This window comes from Plecotus auritus (assembly GCF_963455305.1).
Source record: "Plecotus auritus genome assembly, chromosome: 4".
Lineage (NCBI taxonomy): Eukaryota > Metazoa > Chordata > Mammalia > Chiroptera > Vespertilionidae > Plecotus > Plecotus auritus.
This window is the reverse complement of record NC_137775.1, coordinates 39,689,744-39,711,371: the sequence shown is the minus strand read 5'-3', so window position 1 is coordinate 39,711,371 and position 21,628 is coordinate 39,689,744. Positions and strand designations below refer to the sequence as shown.

General features: G+C 44.9%; 2 protein-coding genes across 10 annotated transcripts in view; one reads left to right on the top strand and one right to left on the bottom strand.

Annotated features, from left to right (window-relative positions):
- The window catches only part of PPIL6 (peptidylprolyl isomerase like 6), a 26,801-nt gene extending 8,033 nt beyond the window's left edge, over positions 1-18,768 (bottom strand). The window contains exons 1-7 of one of the 8 annotated variants that reach the window (XM_080666720.1): positions 18,204-18,336; positions 16,133-16,274; positions 15,298-15,393; positions 11,510-11,698; positions 8,236-8,298; positions 7,981-8,128; positions 2,084-2,140 (exon numbers count right to left, since the gene is read on the bottom strand). In XM_080666720.1, the coding sequence (XP_080522846.1) occupies positions 2,084-2,140; positions 7,981-8,128; positions 8,236-8,298; positions 11,510-11,698; positions 15,298-15,351 (511 nt within the window). In that variant the 5' untranslated portion in view covers positions 15,352-15,393; positions 16,133-16,274; positions 18,204-18,336. Of the gene's footprint in view, positions 1-2,083; positions 2,141-7,980; positions 8,129-8,235; positions 8,299-11,509; positions 11,699-13,608; positions 15,143-15,297; positions 15,394-15,491; positions 15,607-16,132; positions 16,275-17,946; positions 18,027-18,203 lie in introns of those variants that run through there. The other 7 variants (XM_080666723.1, XM_080666721.1, XM_080666718.1 and 4 more) reach the window with 7 other exon arrangements.
- SMPD2 (sphingomyelin phosphodiesterase 2) lies at positions 18,410-21,628 on the top strand. Of its 2 annotated transcripts, XM_080666716.1 has the most exons (10): positions 18,416-18,947; positions 19,085-19,181; positions 19,274-19,350; positions 19,703-19,796; positions 19,926-20,015; positions 20,259-20,341; positions 20,467-20,599; positions 20,690-20,794; positions 20,970-21,123; positions 21,221-21,628. In XM_080666716.1, exons 1-10 carry the CDS (start codon positions 18,898-18,900, stop codon positions 21,607-21,609), a joined length of 1,272 nt encoding a protein of 423 aa, XP_080522842.1. In that variant the 5' UTR covers positions 18,416-18,897; the 3' UTR covers positions 21,610-21,628. The 2 variants fall into 2 exon arrangements, with proteins under 2 accessions (XP_080522843.1, XP_080522842.1); XM_080666717.1 differs by lacking the exon at positions 20,690-20,794 and having other exon boundaries at positions 18,410-18,947; positions 21,221-21,626.

Below are 21,628 nucleotides of genomic sequence, written 5' to 3'. Positions count from 1 at the left end.
TATTTTATTGGTATTTTACAGAGAGGAAAGGAGAGGGATAGAAAGCTAGAAACATCAATGAGAGAGAAACATCGATCAGCTGCCTCCTGCACACCTCCCACTGGGGATGTGCCTGCAACCAAGGTACATGCCCTTGACTGGAATCGAACCCGGGACCCTTCAGTCCGCAGGCCGACGCTCCATCCACTGAGCCAAACCGGTTTCAGCAAAAGCCCTGGTTTCTTTAAGTGAGAAATGACATTTCAAAACAACAATCTAAATGCTAGGAATGTATATCATGACTGGATTGGTTGTTGTTTGTAGACCAATTCAGTAGACACAGCTATATACTAGTATATAGATGAGATACTTCTTAAGTTTAAAGTGAAATTTCCAATTCAAATTCAGGACTATGGAATATTTTACTTATTAGCCTCTATCATATTTCATTTGCCCCCATCAGGCCATGTTTGGGGGGTCAACCAATCAATGTTTCTCTCTCACATAAATTTCTCTCTCTCTCTCTCTCTCTCTCTCTCTCTCTCTCTCCCTCTCTCATCAATGAAAAACATGTCCTGGGGTGAGGATTAAAAAAAAACAACATAAACCCAACTTCCTCCTTCTACCTTCTACTTCTTTAAGGTACATATCTGTTGTGTTTATTTGGTCTTATGTTCTGTCTAGTTTGTTTCTGAAATTCTTTTATTATTCTTTCCTCAGTTTAATAACCTCATGCTGAGTTTTCCTAATTCTGATTTATGAGTTCTTTCCTGTCTTGTATCATTTTATTAATGTCTTTTAGCTCATTTTGAAATTGTCACAGTTTTGATCTTGTTGTGAGCATGTCTTTCTAATGTGGCTTTTGTTATCTGTAGTGCTATTACTCTGTTCCTTATTCCCTTTTTTCCTTCTAATAACCATGAAACTTTTTGCTGTTCATTTTTATGTAAAAGTAGTTTTCCTGAACATTTAGAAGCAGGTGTGGCTTTAGAAGGAAAGCAGCTTTTCTAACTTCACAAACCTCCTTTTTGTGCTGTTTTCAATTGGTGGTCAACGATATGCATCTTGCTTTCTGAGATTGCCTAACTGTGTTCCCATTCCCTCTTCCTCACTGTTGTCCCTATATCCTGCATAATCTGATTCCATCCCCAGCAATACCTCCTCAATGTGAGCCTGTCCTGGAAGAGGGCCATTTCAGATCAGGTTCCAGAGTCATAGAGGCTAAACTGAACCTTACCACGAGCCCCTGCACTCACCAGCAATTGGCTATTTTGGGGTTCAGCTGTTCTCAGGTCCCTCCGATGCCCTGCTTTCTCCCACACAGATTTATGGCTCTTGGTCGACAGGCTGTTGGCAGTCTGCCCTCACCTGTTTGTACATTGGAATTTATGTAACTTAGCTTATCAGTTTTGTTATAAATATTATCCATGGGTTTTCAGTTTTTCTATCTAATTCTTTTGCTGGTTTTCAATTTTTCTATCTAATTATGTTGTCTGTTTTTATTTTGGGATTTTAAAAAATTAAAAAACTACACTACCACCACCACTACCCATCTTTCCAGGATCCCAGACAGCCTAAACAGGAGGATAATCAAGGTGCCAATTCTGAGAATGGCAAATTACAAGCTTTAAAAATCAATTCCCTTTGACCCTACAATTGTAATTCTAGGAATTTATCCTAAAGAAATAATATACTTAGGAAAGTGAAAAAAATGTGTGTACAAAACTGTTCTGGACTAGCCTGGGTGCCATTTTTAAAAAAATATATTTTATTGATTTTTTACACAGAGGAAGGGAGAGGGATAGAGAGTTAGAAACATTGATGAGAGAGAAACATCGATCAGCTGCCTCCTGCACACCTCCTACTGGGGATGTGCCTGCAACCAAGGTACATGCCCTTGACCGGAATCGAACCGGGGACCTTTCAGTCCGCAGGCCGACGCTCTATCCACTGAGCCAAACCAGTTAGGGCGTGGGGTGCCATTTTTAACTCCCACTTTTAGTATGTTGCCCCAAACACAAGTATCTTAAGTTGTGAATTGTCCTGTCCTGTTAAATTTGAATAATCAACTAATATATGACTGATAAAATTTAAAGATATATACCTTCAAATGTTGGTCCATAAATTGACTCTCCACCATCTCCTTTCCCAGCCACTATATCTGCAAAATAACAATAAATAAATATTATAATTCTTGAAACTAAAAAGGAAAGCACAACATTGGCAGGGTGAAATATGCTTTAGGAGAAACCAAGATGGCAGCATAGGTAAACACCTAAACTGCTGCCTCGCACAATTTCAAAACTACAACTAAAAGACAAAATGGACATCATCCAGAACCACAGGAAGGCTGGCTGAGTGGAAATTCTACAACTAGAAGGAAAGAGAAAAGCACACTGAGACTCAGAGGAGCTGCAGGAGGCAGAGGTACTGAGACGCATGCATGGAAAGGACTGGCAACTGAGTGTGCCGCTGGCTTTCTCAAGCGGGAGAGAGACAAAAGCTCTGACTGTGCTGAACTCCAGTTCTGGGCGAGACTCTGGGGACCCAGACTCATTCGGGGAGAAACTGGACTGTCTGGCAGCGGGCGAAACTCGAGGGCGGCTTTCTCTCAGAGGTGCTTGCAACGATTACCACGGGACACTGAGACACAGGGGCCTATTAGGGCAGGGGTGACGGGAAACCAATGCTGTCTGCTCCGCCCTGACTCCGCCCCATCCAAGCTGAGCACAGAGGCTTTTGCAGGTCTTGTCTCATAAGGGGGTCTCCAGCACAGAAGTTCTCCCAGTGTAGACACAGCTGATCCTCACAGCCAATTGGCCTGGAGGTCAGTTCCTCCCAGTGATACCAACAACAATCAAGGCTTAACTACAACAAGACTGTGCACACAGCCCACAAAGGGGTGCACCAAGAGTGTCCACCTCAGGTAACTGGGGAGGCTGAGCCACTGGGCCCTATAGGACACCTAGCACACAAAGCCACTCTATTAACTCAGGGAAGCAGCCAAAATGCGGAGACAAAGAAACAGATCACAAATGAAAGAAATGGAGGAAAGCAAACAACTGGATATAGAGTTCAAAACGACGGTTATAAGGTTTTTCAAGAATTTTCTAGAAATGGCCAATAAATTTAGTGAGACCCTCGAGGATATGAAAAAGGACCAACTAGAAATTAAGCATACACTGACTGAAATAAAAAATATTATACAGAGATCTAACAGCAGACTAGAGGATCGCAAGAATCAAGTCAAAGATTTGAATTACAAAGAAGCAAAAAACACTCAACTGGAAAAGCAAAAAGAAAAAAGAATCCAAAAATATGAAGATAGTGTAAGGAGCCTCTGGGACAACTTCAAGCGTACCAACATCAGAATTATGGGGGTGCCAGAAGAAGACAGAGAGCAAGATACTGAAAACCTATTTGAAGAAATGACAGAAAACTTCCCCCACCTGGTGAAAGAAACAGACTTACAGCCGAAACCGGTTTGGCTCAGTGGATAGAGCGTCTGCCTGCAGACTGAAGGGTCCCAGGTTCAATTCCGGTCAAGGGCATGTACCTTGGTTGAAGGCACAACCCTAGTGGGGGGTGTGCAGGAGGCAGCTGATCGATGTTTCTCTCTCATCGATGTTTCTAACTCTCTCTCCCTCTCCCTTCCTCTCTGTAAAAAATCAATAAAATATATTAAAAAAAGAAAAAAGAAACAGACTTACAAGTCCAGGAAGCACTGAGAACCCCAAATAAAAGGAATCCAAAGAGGACCACACCAAGACACATCATAATTAAAATGCCAAGAGCAAAAGACAAAGAGAGGATATTAAAAGCAGCAAGAGAAAAACAGTTAATTACCTACAAGGGAGCACCCATACGACTGTCAGCGGATTTCTCAACAGAAACTATGCAGGCCAGACGGGAGTGCCAAGAAATATTCAAAGTGATTAATAGCAAGAACCTACAACCAAGATTACTCTACCCAGCAAAGCTATCATTCAGAATTGAAGGGCAGATAAAGAGCTTCACAGATAAGAAAAAGCTAAAGTTCATCACCACCAAACCAGTATTATATGAAATGCTGAAAGGTATTCTTTAAGAAGAGGAAGAAGAAGAAGAAGGTAAAGATAAAAATTATGAACAACAAATACATATCTATCAACAAGTGAATCTAAAAATCAAGTGAATAAAAAAATCTGATGAACAGAATAAACTGGTGAATATAATAGAATCAGGGGCATAGAAAGGGAGTGGACTGACAATTCTCGGGGGGAAAGGGGTGTGGGGGTTCAGGAAAAGACTAGACAAAAATCATACACCTATGGATGAGGACAGTGGGGGTTAGGGCAGAGGGTGGGGTGGGAACCAGGTAGAGGGGAGCTATGGGGGAAAAAAGAGAAACAATTGTAATAATCTGAACAATAAAGATTTATTAAATTTAAAAAAATGCTTTAAATTATGATTTCCCTTATACAAATGACTACAGTAAGTTTTATACCATGAAAATATTACTATAATGCATTTTATAAACAATTTTACATTCAAGACACTATTTTTTCCTAATAATTCTTGGAGGTAGGTTAAATTACAATGTTAACTTTAAAATGATGAAGTATCCTATCTAATAAAGAAAGAATATGCTAATTGACCCTCACACTGTCACAAGATGGCGGCGCCCACAGCCAATAAGGAGGGAATATGCTAATGGACTGCCCCGCCCTAAAAGATGGCAGCGCCCACAGCCAATAAGGAGGGAATATGCTAATGGACTGCCACGCCCTCAAAGATGGTGGCACCCACAACCACAAGATAGCGGCGCCCAGTCCCCTCAGCCCTGCTGGGGCAGCAGGCGCATGGCAAGGCCGGGCCCGCCCCATGCATCTGCCTCCAGAGTCCCCCAGTCCCCTCAGCCCTCCAGCCCCCCTGGGCCAGCCTGAGGCACAGGTAACCAGGGCTGGCAGTGGCAGCAGCAGAGGTGTGATCGCTGGGTCGCCGGATCGCCTCCCGCCGGAGGGCTCCCAGACTGTGAGAGGGGGCAGGCTGGGCTGAGGGACCCCTACCTCCAGTGCATGAATTTTCATGCACCAGGTCTCTAGTTATATTATAATTGTGATAATGATTTTTTAAAAGTGTGTTCATATAAATTTTGCTTACTTCACAAGTTATCACATAGTCCATCTTTTAAGAAAAATGGAAAGATTAAACAGAGGATAAAAAAAGAGAAACTGTAAGATATTTGTAGAGCAAGAATAAAAATAGGTGCTTTAAAAAGAATTAATGTTCAAATTTTCATTCCTTGGAACCTTATAGTGATAACTCATTATCTGGTATTTTGGAAATGGAGTTCATTTGTAATATTTTTTTTAAGTCAAAGATTTTTTTTAATATCAATGCAGCTGTAAAATATAATTCTTTACTTCTTTTATATTTTTGTTAATCCTCACCTGAGGATATTTTTTTTCATTGCTTTTCAGAGAGAGTGGGAGGGAGGGAGGAAGGGAGAGAGAAAGCAGAAGAGTGGGGAGGACACTCTCTCATCAGTCTGTTGTGAGAGAGACACATCAACTGGATGCCTTCTGCAAGCACATGCCCCAATAGGGGGCGGGGAGCAAATCGCAACCCAGGTACATGCCCTTGACCTGGAATCAAACCCTGACCCTTCAGTGTGCAAGCCAAGGCTCTAACCATTGAGCACACCAGCCAGGGCTAATTTTTTATATTTTTGATGGAGGAAGGGACACCCAAAGTCCTGGAACCCACAGAAGTGAGGCCTAGAACCCTGGACCCCTACAGAGTAGAAAGAGAAGAATCAACAGTGAGCTGGATGTGGACCATAGCACTGAAGGGAAGGGAAAGTCCAGAGCAAAGGTAAGGAGAGGAACAGCCAGTAAATCTTGAAAAGCAAGCCACCAAACTTGTGAACACTACAGAAAAGCAGCAGAACAGGGCGCTCCATGAAATTTTGAGTTAAATATTTTTAAATATATATTTACTGTGCCCTCTCACAATCCGGGACCCCTTGGGGGATTTCAGACTGCCAGTTTTGGCCCAATCCCCGCAGGCCAGGCTGAGGGACCCCACCAGTGCACAAATGCGTGGACCAGACCTCTAGTCCTATATTATAAAAGGCCTGTGGTCGTGATGCCCTAATGGAGTCACGACCAAACAACCGGTCAGAGCTGCGCAGCGGAGGCAGGGCCCACAGCTCCGTGCGGCAAGGCCTGGGGTCCCGCTGGTGTGGCGGGTCTGGGTCTCACACAATTTCACACGCTGGGCCTCTACTATGCATATAAGATCTTTGGTTAATCTCTTCCTGCCCTCCCCACTTCTCTCTGAGATTCATCAGTCTGTTCCATGTTTCCATGCCTGTGTGTTGAGCATCTGCCCCCTGGTGGTCATTGCGTGTCATAGCTACCGGTTGACCAGTCGGACGGTCACTTAGGCTGTTATATATATAGATTACTGACTAATTTATCCCTATCGGATATTTCCCCAAAAGCCTCCCAAATTTAATTTTGTGCTGTTAACCAGGCTACCTAGTCTGTAAAGCCAAAGGACTGACCTGAAAAGAACCAAAAAGGAAACCAAAATGCTCTAGATCTTACTTTTCAGTTGTAATAATGTAACATCTTTGGTGAAAAATAAGTTGTTTTCCATTTATTCTATTTTCTAATTCCCACCTTTAGTATGTTTCTTAAAAGCTTTGTATTTTCTAAGTATTCTTATTTATTTAGGTGAGCACTTAAAATTACATCTTGATTAAAAATGTTTTCCTTGCCGAAGCCGGTTTGGCTCAGTGGATAGAGCGTCGGCCTGTGGACTGAGGGGTCCCGGGTTTGATTCCGGTCAAGGGCATGTATCTTGGTTGCGGGCACATCCCCAGTGGGGGGTGTGCAGGAGGTGGCTGATCGATGTTTCTCTCTCATCGATGTTTCTCGCTCTCTATCCCTCTCCCTTCCTCTCTGTAAAAAAATCAATAAAATGTATTTTTAAAAAAATGTTTTCCTGCTTTCTTATATGGCTTGTTATTTTAGAATATTCCTGATAACATACTTTAGATTTACTTATTTTAATAATTAGAAAAATTTTAAAGAGTATAAATATCTGAACTCATCATTTGGCCATATGAAAAACATCCTTTAAATATATACAACATTGTTGGAGCACTTACTCCTTGATCCTGCTCAACTATGCCAACTGTGGGGTGTACAGGTCCTCAGATGCTGGGTATCAGAAGGCGAAGATATGAGAAGTCGTAGGCATATAAGAGAGACTTTATTGAAGACCAAGTAGCCATTGCTATTAAGGAGCCATCAGACAAAGCAGTTCTTCAAAGCAGCTGTGCAAAGCAGCCATGCACTGGCTGGTCAGTAACATCCCATATAATCCTATATAATAAAGGCCTAATATGCTAAGTGTCTGACTGTTTGACCATTCGCTATGACGCGCACTAACCACCAGGGGGCAGACGCTCTGACCAGTAGGTTAGCTTGCTGCTGGGGTCCAGCTGATTGGGACTGGGCGAGATGGGCCGGACACGCCCTGGAGCCCTTCTGTGGTCCCTTCCCGGCCCGATCGTGCACCGGTGGAGTCCCTCGGCCTGGCTTGCGCCCTCTCGCAATCCGGGACCCCTCGGGATGTCAGAGAGCCGGTTTTGGCCTGATCCCTGCAGGCCAGGCCAAGGGATCCCACCGGTGCACGAATCTGTGCACCGGGCCTCTAGTATCTTTATACCAACTCAAACGAAAGAGGCTTCTTGCCAAATAGTGACATCAGTGTGTGGGTTATAGAAAGGTACACCTGCGCAACACATACAGTAAAACTGCTGTGTCCTTGCTTCTGTACATGCGTATGGCAAATTGCCTTGAACATCTGGTGTACTCTGATTAGGATTCCCACAAACATCTAATATTAAATATATCTAATCCCATATGCACTTTACAAAAGTAAGTAAAATTTTGGACATTCTGATTTGATGTTGCAATTAAGTTGTACTTAAGTTTGAAAACTCACCACCTCCTTGTATCCAAGCATTCTTTACTATTCGGTGAAAAATCGAACCAACATAATGTAGCTTGATGCCACTTTGAGAAAACCCTGCTTTTCCTGTGCACAAGACCTGAAAATTTTTACATGTCTTGGGACATGTATCACAGTATAGCTACAAAATAAAATTAAAGATTTAAAAGATTAAATATTTAATATTTTGACAGTTACAGATTTCCACTCCTCCCCAACTTACTAAAAAACAACAAAAAAACCTCTTACCTCAAAAACCAATCTTCCAATTGGATAAAGATCAATAGAAACATCCAAGAACACAAAATCATGCTATTAAAATTCAGGAGAAAAAGATAATGCAGGTCAATATCTTGGAAGAAAATTCTAAAAATGACCAAAAACAAAACAATAATGTTTTTATTGATGTTAACAGCATTAACAGTGGAGAATGTAACAACAAAATTAAAAGAATGATTTAAGGAGTTTTGTTTCATTTTATTATATCAAGTCTTTACAACCTAAATAACACAGTTTAAAACTTTTCAGTAACATTAACCCATCACCAAAACCAAGAACACATGGCTTCGGTAGCCACTACATCACAAACTAACTGTGCAAAGGACAGCCAGTCCCTTTGAGAAACGAGACTGGTAATTCTTGTCTTTCCTCAGTAATTTTGGGGGGAAAGCCAATGTGAGCGCCATGGATTAGGTTACCATGCGTTCTGGATTTTCAGAGGCAGCTCAGATTAGCTAACCAAGGCCAGGCCAGCCTTTCTGAGGGGGAAAATAAGGCCCCTAAATCCATAGGAGATGTGATTCTAGGGACTGGACGAGGGGTGCTGTGCTTCTGATGCTGTGTAATCATGTCCTCAAGTTCCCAGAGGCCCCCAGCTCGTTTTCAATTGCCATCCTTTCCAGTAGAGACAACTACCATTTGTGAGCTGCCTAGTCCTACCAAAAGGCATCCAAAATGAAAGCACTAGTCTCCATCACAGTGGCATTCATCTAGGGAGCAGAGCACATCTAATGGAATACATTGTGAATATCAGACACCATTCTCATACATAAAATGCCACCTGATTTAAAAGGTACATAATTTGCCCTGCCCTATTTCTTAAGAATCTGGGAAACATAAATGAAATCACACTTTTAAATGTATCACTATCATTAATTTTATGTCACTCTAACTACTTTTTTAAAAAAATTATTGATTTAAGAAAGGGAGAGAAAGAGATAGAAACATCAATGATGTGAGAATCATTGATCGACCACCCCCCCACATGTCCCCCAGTGGGAATTGAGCCCACAACTGGGCACATGCCCTGACCGGGAATCGAACCAATACCTCCCAGTTCATAGGTCAAAGCTCAACTGCTGAGCCACACCAGCCTTTTAAAAAATATTTTTAATTGAAAGATTGAAATAATGTGTATTCTGGCATCCATACTAATTATAATTAACTAGAGACCTGATGCACAAAAGTCATGCAAGGCCGCTGCTGCCTCTTTCCTCGCAGCCCCGGCTTCGTCGGGATGTTCCTCCGGATGGTCATCCTGCTGATCGGTCTAATTAGCATATTAGCTCTTTATTATATAGGATTATATAGGATTTGTGCCTCTCAGCTTCTGTACTACAATTTCTTGATTATAAAATAATATTACCACTTTAGAATAAGAGGCATAAAAATAAAACAAATTTTAAAAAAAATAGAGTAAGAGGCATAAATAATCAACTTCACAGGCTTAGGAGAGAGAAAAAAGGATCTACTGAAAATCATGATTCCCTGTGCAATAATATCTTATTTTTCTGGGGTTGTCCAGAGCAGATAATTGTGAAAATTCTAATGAAAAGAGAGTAAAAGGAAGGCAATACAAGATAATGTCGCCTAGCAGCCAAACACACAAATATAATTATGCAGCATATCAATCCAACCCAAAGGTAAGCAAGTCCCTGGGTTTTACTCAGCAAGAAAAATCTACCATTTGGGCAAAAAAAACCCTAAGGATTTTCTCTGGAACGTAGGTCCCCTCCCCTCACTGCCACCAGTTAATGGAAACTGTCTTTACCTCTAGCCCCTGCTGCTGTAGCAGCTTTCCAGAAGGCTGCCCTGCCGCCAGGCTTCCTCCCTCACGCCAGCCTGTTTCTGCACAGCCCTAAAAGTTTTTCTAGAAAAGCAAAGGACTGTGTCATACTCTTTATGAAAAGTTTCTTCTTGATTCAGAATGGAGGGGAAGTTCAACCTTTCTTTAGTGGATCAGTTGGGTGTTTTTTGTTTCTTCCTGTTTAACAACTGAACACCTTTCCTATTTGGGGAATTCCCCACAGGGGTCCGGCCACCCTCTACAGACCCTGAAGGGGCCAGATTCTCCCTCTTCCCATCCTGTGAGAGCCAGAATGCAGGGATATCCCAGGGATGCAGGGATACTGGACCCAGGCCAGCGGGCACCCATGGCAGATCTTGGCTGCACATTCCTGAGGGAGAGGAGGGGAGTTGACTCTGGCCATTTTCTCCTGTGGCCAGGCTTCCTTTGGTCCCTACCTGCTTTCCAAAGCAGGTTCTCCAGCTTACCTGTCACTTGTGAGGTTACCAATATCCCTTAAATACATGCCCTTTTTCCTTAATCTAAATTAATCAGAGTAGCTTAGTACAGATGACATCAAGAATCATGACTGATACTCTCCTTCTCTCAGCCTCATTTCCCCAGTAATTCTGGTCTCCTTGCCGTCCCAGTTATTCCCAGAGCACACCATGTACTTCTAAACTCCTATCCCTTTGGGATTTAGCTGCTACAAACATTGAGTGCCGCCTTGCACCCCAGAGTTTCTAGCATTTTCCAAGTGCATTGTTTATTCAACCAAACATTCATGGAGCAGCTACTATGTTTCAGATTCCATTCCACAGGGATTAAACAGGGATGCAAGATACTGGTCTTTGCCTTTGCACAGCTCAGAAAGGCACTGGATCTTTCAGTAGGCCCAGGCCACCAGGAGCATGAAGTAATCTTCAGCATGTGGTATAGTTGTTGCTACAAACTTTGTGAGCAAGATTACAAAGTACTTTTATCTCTATTGCCATCCAATCCTGATGTCTGTCCCTCACTCTCTGGACCTCAGAGTTCATGACTGTCCTCTGCCACAGACACCCCAGTGACATTGCATCCTGCTCTCACCAACTGTGTGTCATGCTTTAAAATGTCACCTTTCTTCCCAAACTTTCCATTCTCTTGATGCAGTAACTGTCACTTAGGTGTTAGTGCTAATTAAAATATTCCACACTAAAGGTGAGTGATAGGTTTGACCTTCTTTGAGGGAGTCTTTATATTTTAACACAAATGATCATGTCTATAAACTTCTAAGGGGAGTGGGAATGTTTGAATGGAGATACTCCTGCCTGCCAAACCCTGCCACATTATAATCCTTTGCAAACCTGGTCTCCTAGTCTTTTATATCCCCTTCATTAGGATATCAGTAATTAATGCTGAGTCAACATAAATCATCAAAGATTCCACTATTTCTCTTTTAAAATCAGTGTAACTTGCCTTGGTGTTGCTTAAGAATTTAGTAGAAAAATCCACAGTAAGTGCCTCATAAAGTGCAGGGGGCTTAAAGTCAATCATATCCCACACCTTGTGGGCCCATTTCTGAAGTTCAAATGCATCACCCAGCAGCTGATCATTAATAAAACACATGACATTGGAAGAATATTCCCAGACTTCATTCTTAAGTTCCTGTAAAGGTAAAAAAATGTAACAAAGAAAGAAAACAATAAGCACGTGCTAAATCCACAAGCCACATCTTGAATTCAGCTCTAGGTCTAAGTCTTTAAAATATATATTTTTTGCCACCTCTCAGAACTTTGCTCTCAGCAAGAATTCAAGGACATTGTTCAAGACTCTGACATCACTTAAAGCAAAGAATGACCTAAAAATAATCTTAAAAATGATATAATCATAGAAAACAGATGGTGACCTGGTAATAAATATCTGTGTGTAGCAAACTTGTTACAGTAACTTGAAACAAAAGGCAATCTGTGGTGTCATTTCTTCTTTTTATTTTTAGTTAATTCTCACCTGAGGATATTTTTTCCATTGCTTTTCAGAGAGAGTGGAAGGGAGAAGGGGGCAACATTGACCACATACACCACGTTGGAAGTGGGGAGCGAACCCACAACCCAGGTGTGAGCCTGGAACCCCGTTGGGAGCCCTTAACCTGGAATGGAATCCGAGACCCTTCGGCCGATGCTCCAACCATTGAACCACCAGGGCTGTGGTGTCATTTCTGAAGCACATCTTACTGTGTATATACATGGAGTGTGCATATATGGGCAGGTCAGGGGTTCTGAGTGAGACATGGTTTTCAGTGCGAAGCATGGAAATAATGCTTTATTCAAGGAGGTGGGGTCAGGGTGAGGGCCAACAGGGACTTCTGGGCACCCGAGGGGCAGTGAGAAAGAGGACTCGCATGCATCAGCACTTTCAAGTACTAAGTCCTTCAAAATGAAGTGTGTTTTCATCCACACGACACTGCCAGTCAACCTTCTAAATCCCAGTGTGTGTCCCCTCCGAGAATACTGGTTTATTATTCCCAGTATTGTGTCACATGTCAAAACCATGGCTAAAAAAGATTAAAAAAAATAATAATAAAATAAATAAATAAATAAATAAATAAATAAAACCATGGCTAATTTGGGACAACTGTTCTCTAATTTTAGCAGTCAATCAAAATTACAACTTCCCGAGGCCCCACCTGAGTTTCTGATTCTGGGGTGGGGCTTGAGAATGTGCATTTCTAAGAACATCCCCGGAGATGCCAATGGGGCTGGTCTGGAGACCGCACTTAGAGAAATGCTGGTTTAGGGAACAGCCTGCCTTCAGTTTGCTAAGTTGCTCCATTTTCAGCTCCTCTCAAGAGATTTATTCAGTTGTCACTTCCCATGCCCTTATCAAAACCTGTTCAAGAAAGAGAATACAGCCCTAACCGGTTTGGCTCAGTGGATAGAGCGTTGGACTGCGGACTGAAGGGTCCCAAGTTCGATTCCAGTCAAGGGCATGTACCTTGGTTGTGGGCACATCCCCAGTGGGGGGTATGCAGGAGGCAGCTGATCGATGTTTCTAACTCTCTATCCCTCTCTAAAAAATCAATAAAATATATTTTTTTAAAAAAATAAAGAAAGAGAATACAGCCCAGCCAGCATGGCTCAGTGGTCGAGCATCAACCTATGAACCAGAAGGTCACTGTTCAACTCCTGGCCAGGGACATGCCCAGGTTTCGGGCTCAATCCCCAGTGTGGGACATGCAGGAGGCAGCCAATCAATGATTCTCTCTCATCACTGATGTTTCTCTCTCTCTCCCCCTCTCCCTTCCTCTCTGAAATCAATAAAAAAAATATTTTTGAAAAAAAGAAAGAGAATACACTGGTTCATGCTGAACTGTAAATCACTGATAGAGCTTACGGGTCAATACTTCCCAGACTGCTTACCTTGACCAATGTTATCACATTTCACAGGACACAAAACTTGGAAAAGGGGAGAAAAGTTTAACTTTGGATATTTTAGTTCGCTTTATGGGAGACATGCAGTAGGAGATACACTTTACTCAGAGGCTGGAGACGTAAGGTACATGAGGAGTCCTTGCCTACCTCAGGATAGTGACTGAACTTGATGGTTTCTGGGGCTTTCCAGTACTATGATGTATGACACTGCCTTTCTGGAGAGGAAAGGCATTTCAAAAGCCCTGAAGCCATCCCTCAGGTGTGCAACACATTCTGCTGAAGATCAGGCCAGCCTGGACCTAATCGCAAATGTGCTAAGCAGCACTACACCTGACACGTGACACAACGCTCACACTGAAGGACAAAATACTGGCCTGAAAAGGAAGAGAAGGTTACAGTGATAATTATCCAGGAGAGAAGGGTTAGAGAAGAAAGGAAGACTAAGGAATAAAGAATAGGAAAGAAGCAGCAATGATTATCTAGAAAGCCTCATTTAGGCCCCATGAGAAAAGCAGGAGGAAGAGAACACAAACATTTCAAGGTCAACAACCCAGGCTGAAAAGGGCAAGAAAATACTCTTTAAAGAGTAGAGTGGGAAAATATCAGAAGAGCAGGTGCAAGTAAAACCTAAGATCGTGGCTCCTGGAGGTGCAGAGTCTGATGATAAAAATTAAGACAAACATTGTTTTACGTTAGGGTGCCCAACGGTCCTGCTTTGCCCAAGACTGACCCAGCTTTGGCATTAAAATTTCTGTATCCCAGGAAACTCCTCTGTCCCAGGTAAACCGGGCCATTGGCCACCCTGGTTGTTGTCAGGATTAGAGTTAATATATGTAGAAGCTATTAGAATAGTGTCTGGCATATAATAAGCACCATTTGTAAATGTTTGCTATGATTCTATGTGAATGCCAATGAAAAGGTATTATGGCTATGAGAATGGCATGAGACTTAATGAGTGATACTCTTGACTCAGTTTTGTACCATTCCTGTGACTGGAGAGTGAAATGGTCTCCGGTAAAGCAACACTATCTGCATGATAATCACAGGGTCACAGGACTTCCTTGTGCAATCAAGCACAGAACAATCGAAACTGGTCTGGTCAGGGGACATGGGATTTCATCAGCCCCTGGCCAGATGGGGTGGGGCAGGGAAACCAGGACTGGGAGTCTCTACGGGACTGGGCCAAGGGTGTCAAGCAAGACGTATACACCATTCCAGCCCCCACCATCGCTCAAAATGAGACACTGCTGAGCTAGGATGCCACCTTAGAATCCCCATCACATCCTCCGGGCAGCACTACCAACACACCAGGGTTGGCACCCAAGAGAAACTATCTGCCCTCTGCTAGCCCTGGGACGCACCAAGGGTACTGTTGGGGAGGAGATGCGGAGAAGGACACTTCAATTAGAACAAGGCGGCCCTGTGGGAACATGGTGCCTGTCATCAGAGCTCCCCTAGGCAACATAAGCCCCTCATTATATCTGTGATCCAAAACCAAAACCTTCCAGAGTGAAGCGTGCCAGGCCATAACACCTGAGCATCAGGGTGTCAGAGGAAGTGTGAGTGAGTGATGTGCAGGGAAAGAGGGGTAAATAGACGCATTGAGAGTTTAAAACTTACCTTTATCACATGCCTTCCTAAAGAAAATCCTGTAAATATTTTACTTTTTCTTAAAATCAGCCTGGTAAAATGAATGAAATAATTTAGGAAAAGTGCATGATTTAGAGAAATAAAATTTAGTTGCACTAAAATTACTACTTCAGTTTTTCCAAAACAATGCATAAAAATACTTCAGGCAAAACTCTGCTCATTTCCCCCACCCCGAATATCCTTTACCCTTTTTTTCTTCTGTAGATATTGATCCCATGCAAATTCTTGAAGAGGAACCATTATAGGATCATCAAATTTGGATGGAAAATTACTCTTCAGACACTAGGTTTCAAAATAGAACAATTAGTTTAGAGTAAGTTCTTTTTTAAAGTAGTCATCATTTCCACAAATTTTTATGAGGTCTCCAAGAAATTTTATACCATGCATATCCAAGCTGCAGTCTGGTTAGATGCCCCTTGCCAGCCATCCAGAACCCTGTGTTTACTTCCATTAAGTCACTCCCTAGTCCATACTGGTGCTCCGTCTTATTTGTTTCTTTGAGGACAAAGACTATGTCTTAGTTTTCCTATATTTCCACTGGCCTCAACATCTGGCATAGAGTAGATCATTTATTTACACACAGCAACTGAATAAACAAACGAACAAATAAACAAGGTTGTGCCAATAGTTTTGTGATCTGCCACGTTCTTTTAGGACCAGTTTTCCTAAATTAAACTCTTACTAACCCTCAGCGGATCTATGGATACTTTTAACTAAAATAAATAGATGCTTATTTATTTAATTATTGCTTTAATACACTGATATATGGGAGAATGACCAAAAGGATATTGTTGTGGTTATACCTCTTGGGAAAAAAGGAAGTAAATACTAAATATGTTTAGGTTTAGATATTGAGCATGTTTTAGTTTAACATATTATTTTGTCTGCTTGATTCAGAGAAAATTCTTACTAGTTAACAATCCCTGTCAAAAATAAAAAGTTTTAGTTCCTAATATGTCATCCTTTCCCTCCTCCTAAAATGCAAGGGAAGGTAGTTGAGGTAATAACAATTCGGCCTCACCTTTCTGAGTGGGTCTGAGGCATAGATGGGCCAACAGGGAGAAGTGACAGCTGGTCTCTCCCACCGTGGTCTAACAGGACACTGACCTGGCACGTTTCACCAACCGTAGACAGCCAGGATGTGAGTGCATCTTGCCTTGGGGCTAGGGATAGCAGAAGAGGGCAACAGCAATCTGGCCATTTCCTTCCTAGACTACTGCCCCCAACCAACAGATGATACGTGCTTTTTTCTCAAGTCCAGTGTCTGCTGAGTCTGAGGCAATTGTGCAGGATGACTGTCTCGAAGTGAGGGACCCCCTGGAATAACTAATAAGTCCAATAGTTTTCAAATTAAGCTTACTTAACCACACTTTCTTCATAATTTAGTGTTTGTTCTAAAATGGACTCCGTCCAAATTAGTATATATGTAATACTTACTCTTTACAAATCTGAATCTTTGTCAGTTACTGAGGCATCTGGGATTGCTCACAAATTATCACATTGGACTTATTTTCACAGATCCTTTATTAAGATAGAACTGAATTTACATTGATGTCTTTATATTCAAATAGAGCTACAGTAGGCAAAAGCTTACGAAAGGGAAATTATCATTACTAACATAATAACGGCATTGTTTTCTTGACTTAGTGGGTGCTCTACAACAGGGAAAGGCATTTTTTTCTTGACTTAGTGTGCGCTCTACTGCAGGCCAAATCAAAAAATCAAAAGAAGAATCATATTTCATGTCATGTGAAATTATATGCAAGTCAAATTGTAGTGTGCACAATAGTTTTATTGGAAAACCACTACTCATTTACATACTGTGGGTGCTTTTGCACCACAAGGACAGAGTAGTAGCCATTGAGAATCTCTGGGCCCGAAGGCCTAATAATCTAATATCTGGACTTTACACAAAAACACTGCCAACACCTTATCTACAGTGTGGAGCAGGCACAGAAAACACGTGCTTTCATAAAAGGAGCTGAGAAAAACAAAGGGATAAAACCCCTCAAACACATGAATTGCAATTTAGGCCATAAAACTAGGTTGATTCCATCAGCCCAACTAACACAATTTCTCCTTGTTTTGATGATCCATATATTGCTACCACAGCCTTCTGATCACTTACTCTCTTCATTTTGATGTAAACTTTACCTATTTCACAAATTAGTTACTATTTCCTGACTTGATATAATTACAAACTTTTCTTTAACTCTGTGGACTTGGAATAGGCAAGATAGGAATTTAAGGTTTTTTTCTGTTTGGGAACATTTTGTGTCAAGTACCCAGCTGAGTACTTTGGAAGATATAAACATGAATAATGTATTGTCCTAGAGAGTCTAGTGGGAAGGAGAGAAGCTTGGCATAATTTTAAATCATCAGTTCTGGAGCAAACCCCAAAGACATGCTGAATTCTGCATTTTAACATTTCTGCATTTCCCCAGCATTGGGGTTATATGTGTGTTGCAACATCACTGACCTGGCCACATCATTCCAATTAAAGTGTTTTTCCATCTAGATCATTCTGTGTGTTTACAATTATCTGTATTCTCCAAAGCACCTGATGGTCTGTCATTTATTAAGAAATCCCCTTAAGCACCTAATTCAATTGGAATGTAGTGACTGCTATAAAAATTTTAAATAATAATAATAAAAAAGTTCCCAAATGGTTTTCAAAAATTACTTGGGAGTGGGAGTTTGTAAAAAATAAAAAAAATCAGCTAATTATATGGTAGCTTTTTCCTAAACATTTTTTCGTGAATTTTTAAAATCTGTAATTCCAGTTAAAAATTAATGTGGAATAAAATGTGTGGCTATGTAGAGGGGAGGAATTACCTTTATTCCCAGCAAGGTTCTGAAGGCTTCCTTCGCTCGGAAGGCCCTTTAAGGGTACCCCTTCTCGAAGTGGAATGCCCGCCCCCCAGAACCCGCACGTTTCCCCTACACGCTCAGATCCAACCAGACTGGCCCCGCTCAGCCGGGACATTCATTGCCTCCCCGGAACATCGACCCCCCCACCCCCGTCGGCCACCACGAGGGCGGGACGAGGACACGAGAAGGGCCGCCCGCACTCGTGGCTTCTTCGCCGTTACCTCTGCGGTGCTCTTCGCAATCTGAAAGCTGGAGCTCTTGAAGACCCCCACCACCTTCACCTGCAGTGGCGACTCGGGCGGCGACGGCGAGCGGCACTGGCGCGCCATCGCGGCGCTCGCGCCCGGCTTCGAGCACAAACACTGCGTGTCACCAGGGCAACCGCGCGGCCCCGCCCCCACGTCCGCAGGGAGGGTGAGGGAGGGGCGGGGCCAAGGGCGGGCGGCGGCGGCGCCCCGGCTAGTTTGCCTGTTGCTGGTGGGCCGGGTGAGAGGCGGGCGAGGGCGCGCGGGCCGCCGAGGCCAAGCACAGCTTCGGGGAAGAGCAACCGGGAGCCCCGCGCCCCTCGTGCCTCAGCCCGGCTCGCCGCCCATCGAGTCCCCCCGCGCGCGGGCCTCGCTCCCGGGTTTCGCCGCAGATCGCCTTTCCGGCTCGGTGGGCAGCCAGCTTGGGCCAGCAGCCCGGTTGCCCCGGTAACGCGGGCGTCTGTCTCGGATCCCGAGGGGGCCCTGGGCCGGAGCGGCAGCGGCTTAGGAGCCACCGCGGCTTCGGGGCCCCGGCCTTCCTGGGAGCGCGGGGGCGGGGCCGACCACCTGTGCGCGCCGCCCCGGGAGGAGGCGCCGTCCGCCCGCTCGGGTCTCGACCGCGCCTGTCGCGGAGGAAGCCGTGTGTCCCTTGTCCTTAGAGCGTCCCGCCATGAAGCCCAACTTCTCACTGAGACTGAGGGTTTTTAACCTCAACTGCTGGTGAGTGCTTTCTGTGGGATCTGGGGCCACAAAGGAGTCCATCCTCACATCCGGGCCACGCTCTACCCTGTCCTACATCTCCGGGGGCTGGGAGAACCCGCACCTCCAAAACCCTCACCTGGCCCTTCTGTCCTTAGGGGCATTCCCTACCTGAGCAAGCACCGAGCAGACCGCATGAAGCGCCTGGGGGACTTTCTGAATTTGGAGAGCTTCGACCTAGCTCTGCTGCAGGAGGTGGGCAGAGGGAAGCCCGGCTGGGAGGAGCGGTGGCTTCAGACTTTCCCCGAGGAAAGAGCCAGGCAGACTGCCTCTCCCCCTCCCCCCAGGTGTGGAGTGAGCAGGACTTCCAGTACCTGAGACAGAAGCTGTTGCCCACCTACCCATCTGCACACTACTTCAGGAGGTGAGAAGCCTACTGGCCTGGAAGCCTGTTCTCAGACTGGAGGCTCTTGGCCCTGCCAGCCCGACCCTGTCCTGCCTGCACCCTCCTTCCTCTTCCCCAGCAACTTCTGTCTGGGTGTGGAAGCAGGAGAGGGTGGAACCAGTAAGATCCTAGCTCTTCAGCTCATCTCAGCCTTATCATCAGGTCACCTTATCATTCATCCCACAAACGCTGGTGCTCTGAGCTGTGTTCTGGGGCTGGTCCCAGCAGGAGACAGAAAGAAGTAGCTGATAAGTGCTGAGGCAAGGGAAGGGAAGAGGACTGGTTTTTCTCTTCCTGCTTTTCTGGCTATTAATCAGGACTTGTCTTTCAGTGGTATCATTGGCAGTGGCCTCTGTGTCTTCTCCAAACACCCAATCCAGGAATTCACCCAGCATGTCTACACTCTCAATGGCTACCCTTACATGGTATGCCTGACCTCTGACCTCTTCCCCACCCCTCACTAACATGATAAAGGAGGCAGCCTTCCTAGGGCTGCAGGGATGGGCAGAAAGAGGGTAGCAGCGCCCTGAGTTCCTGCCCCCTCCTGCCTGCAGATCCATCATGGTGACTGGTTCTGTGGGAAGGCTGTGGGGCTGCTGGTACTCCATCTAAGTGGACTGGTACTCAATGCCTACGTGACCCATGTGAGTGAAGCGGGCTGGCAGTGCTTAGGGCTGGGACAGGTAGCCTGGTCCTGGGAAAGAGAGATGGGACTCCTCTAGCTGGACTGCCTGGGGGTGAGGTGTGAGGACAGGCTCTCCTACAGTCAGTAGGCAAGGTTCACCGGTTTTTACCAAGCACCATGCCAGTGACAGACACAAGCTTAATTTAGACCTTCCCTTGGGACACTCAGTCGGATCTGCTGTAATCTCATCTATCTTGCTCAGCTCCACGCAGAGTACAATCGACAGAAGGACATCTACCTAGCACATCGTGTGGTCCAAGCTTGGGAACTGGCCCATTTCATCCAGTGTGTGAGCCTGGGCTTGATAAGGGAAGTGGGATGGGGTCGGGGTGAGGGGTGGCCAAGGCCTCACCAACAGGGCAGAAGCTGGCTAGGGAAGAATTCTTGGCTTACTCACCTGGTTTCCCCAGCCATACATCCAAGAAGGCTGACGTGGTTCTGTTGTGTGGGGACCTCAACTTGCACCCAAAGGACCTGGGCTGCCGCCTCCTGAAGGAGTGGACAGGGCTGCATGATGCCTATCTTGAGACCCGGGACTTCAAGGTGAGGGACTTGCCTGATTATTTCCCCACCTGGATGCCCAGCTTCTTTCCCACTTCCCTGCATCCTGGCACAAGCCAACTATTCACCTAGGGCTCTGAAGAAGGTTGTACAATGGTACCTGAGAACTGCTACGTCAACCAGAAGGAACTGCAGCCATTTCCATGTGGCATCCGCATCGACTATGTGCTTTATAAGGTCAGGCCTCTCCCCACAATGTGTCTTCACCCACCGTGTCTCTTCTCACACCAACCTGTGTGGATCCTTTGTCCAGTTAGTCTAGTCTTGGTTCACTGATGACTGGAGAATGGGATAGCCAGGAGCTGGTTCTCTGGGAAAACAATGTTTTCTCTCTGGCCTTTGCTTTTCCCAGGCAGTTTCTGGGTTCTGCATCTCCTGTAAGACTCTCAAAACTACTACAGGCCTTGACCCTCACAGTGGCTCCCCACTCTCTGATCATGAGGCCCTGATGGCTACGCTGTGTGTGAGACACAGCCCACCCCAGCACAACCCGAGCTCTACCCACGGTGAGCCACCCCACCCTTTCTTGTGGTCCCTCCCCACCACAGGGCAGCCCTTCCACTCTGATCCTCTCTTCTGTCCCACCGCCCTGCCCCGTTCTAGGACCAGCAGAGAATTCACCATTGGTCATGGTGCTAAGGGAGGCTTTGACAGAGCTGGATCAGGCTGTGGCTCAAGCTCGTTGGTGGGCCACCTTTGCTGGCTACGTGATTGGTCTGGGGCTGCTTCTCTTGGCAGTGCTGTGCACCCTGGCAGCTGGAGGAGGGGTCAGGGAAGTTGCCATACTGCTGTGGACCCCCAGTGTAGGACTGCTGCTGGGGACAGGTGCCATCTACACCTTCCACATGCAGGAGGCCAAGGGCTTATGTAAGGCTCGGGCTGAGCTCCAGCATGTGCTGGGAAGGGCAAGGGAGGCCCAGGACCTGGGTCCAGAGTCTCAGCCAGCCTTGTTCCTGGGTCATCAGGAGGGGAGCAGGGCTGAGGACCAATAAAGCTTGGCACTTTGATGGC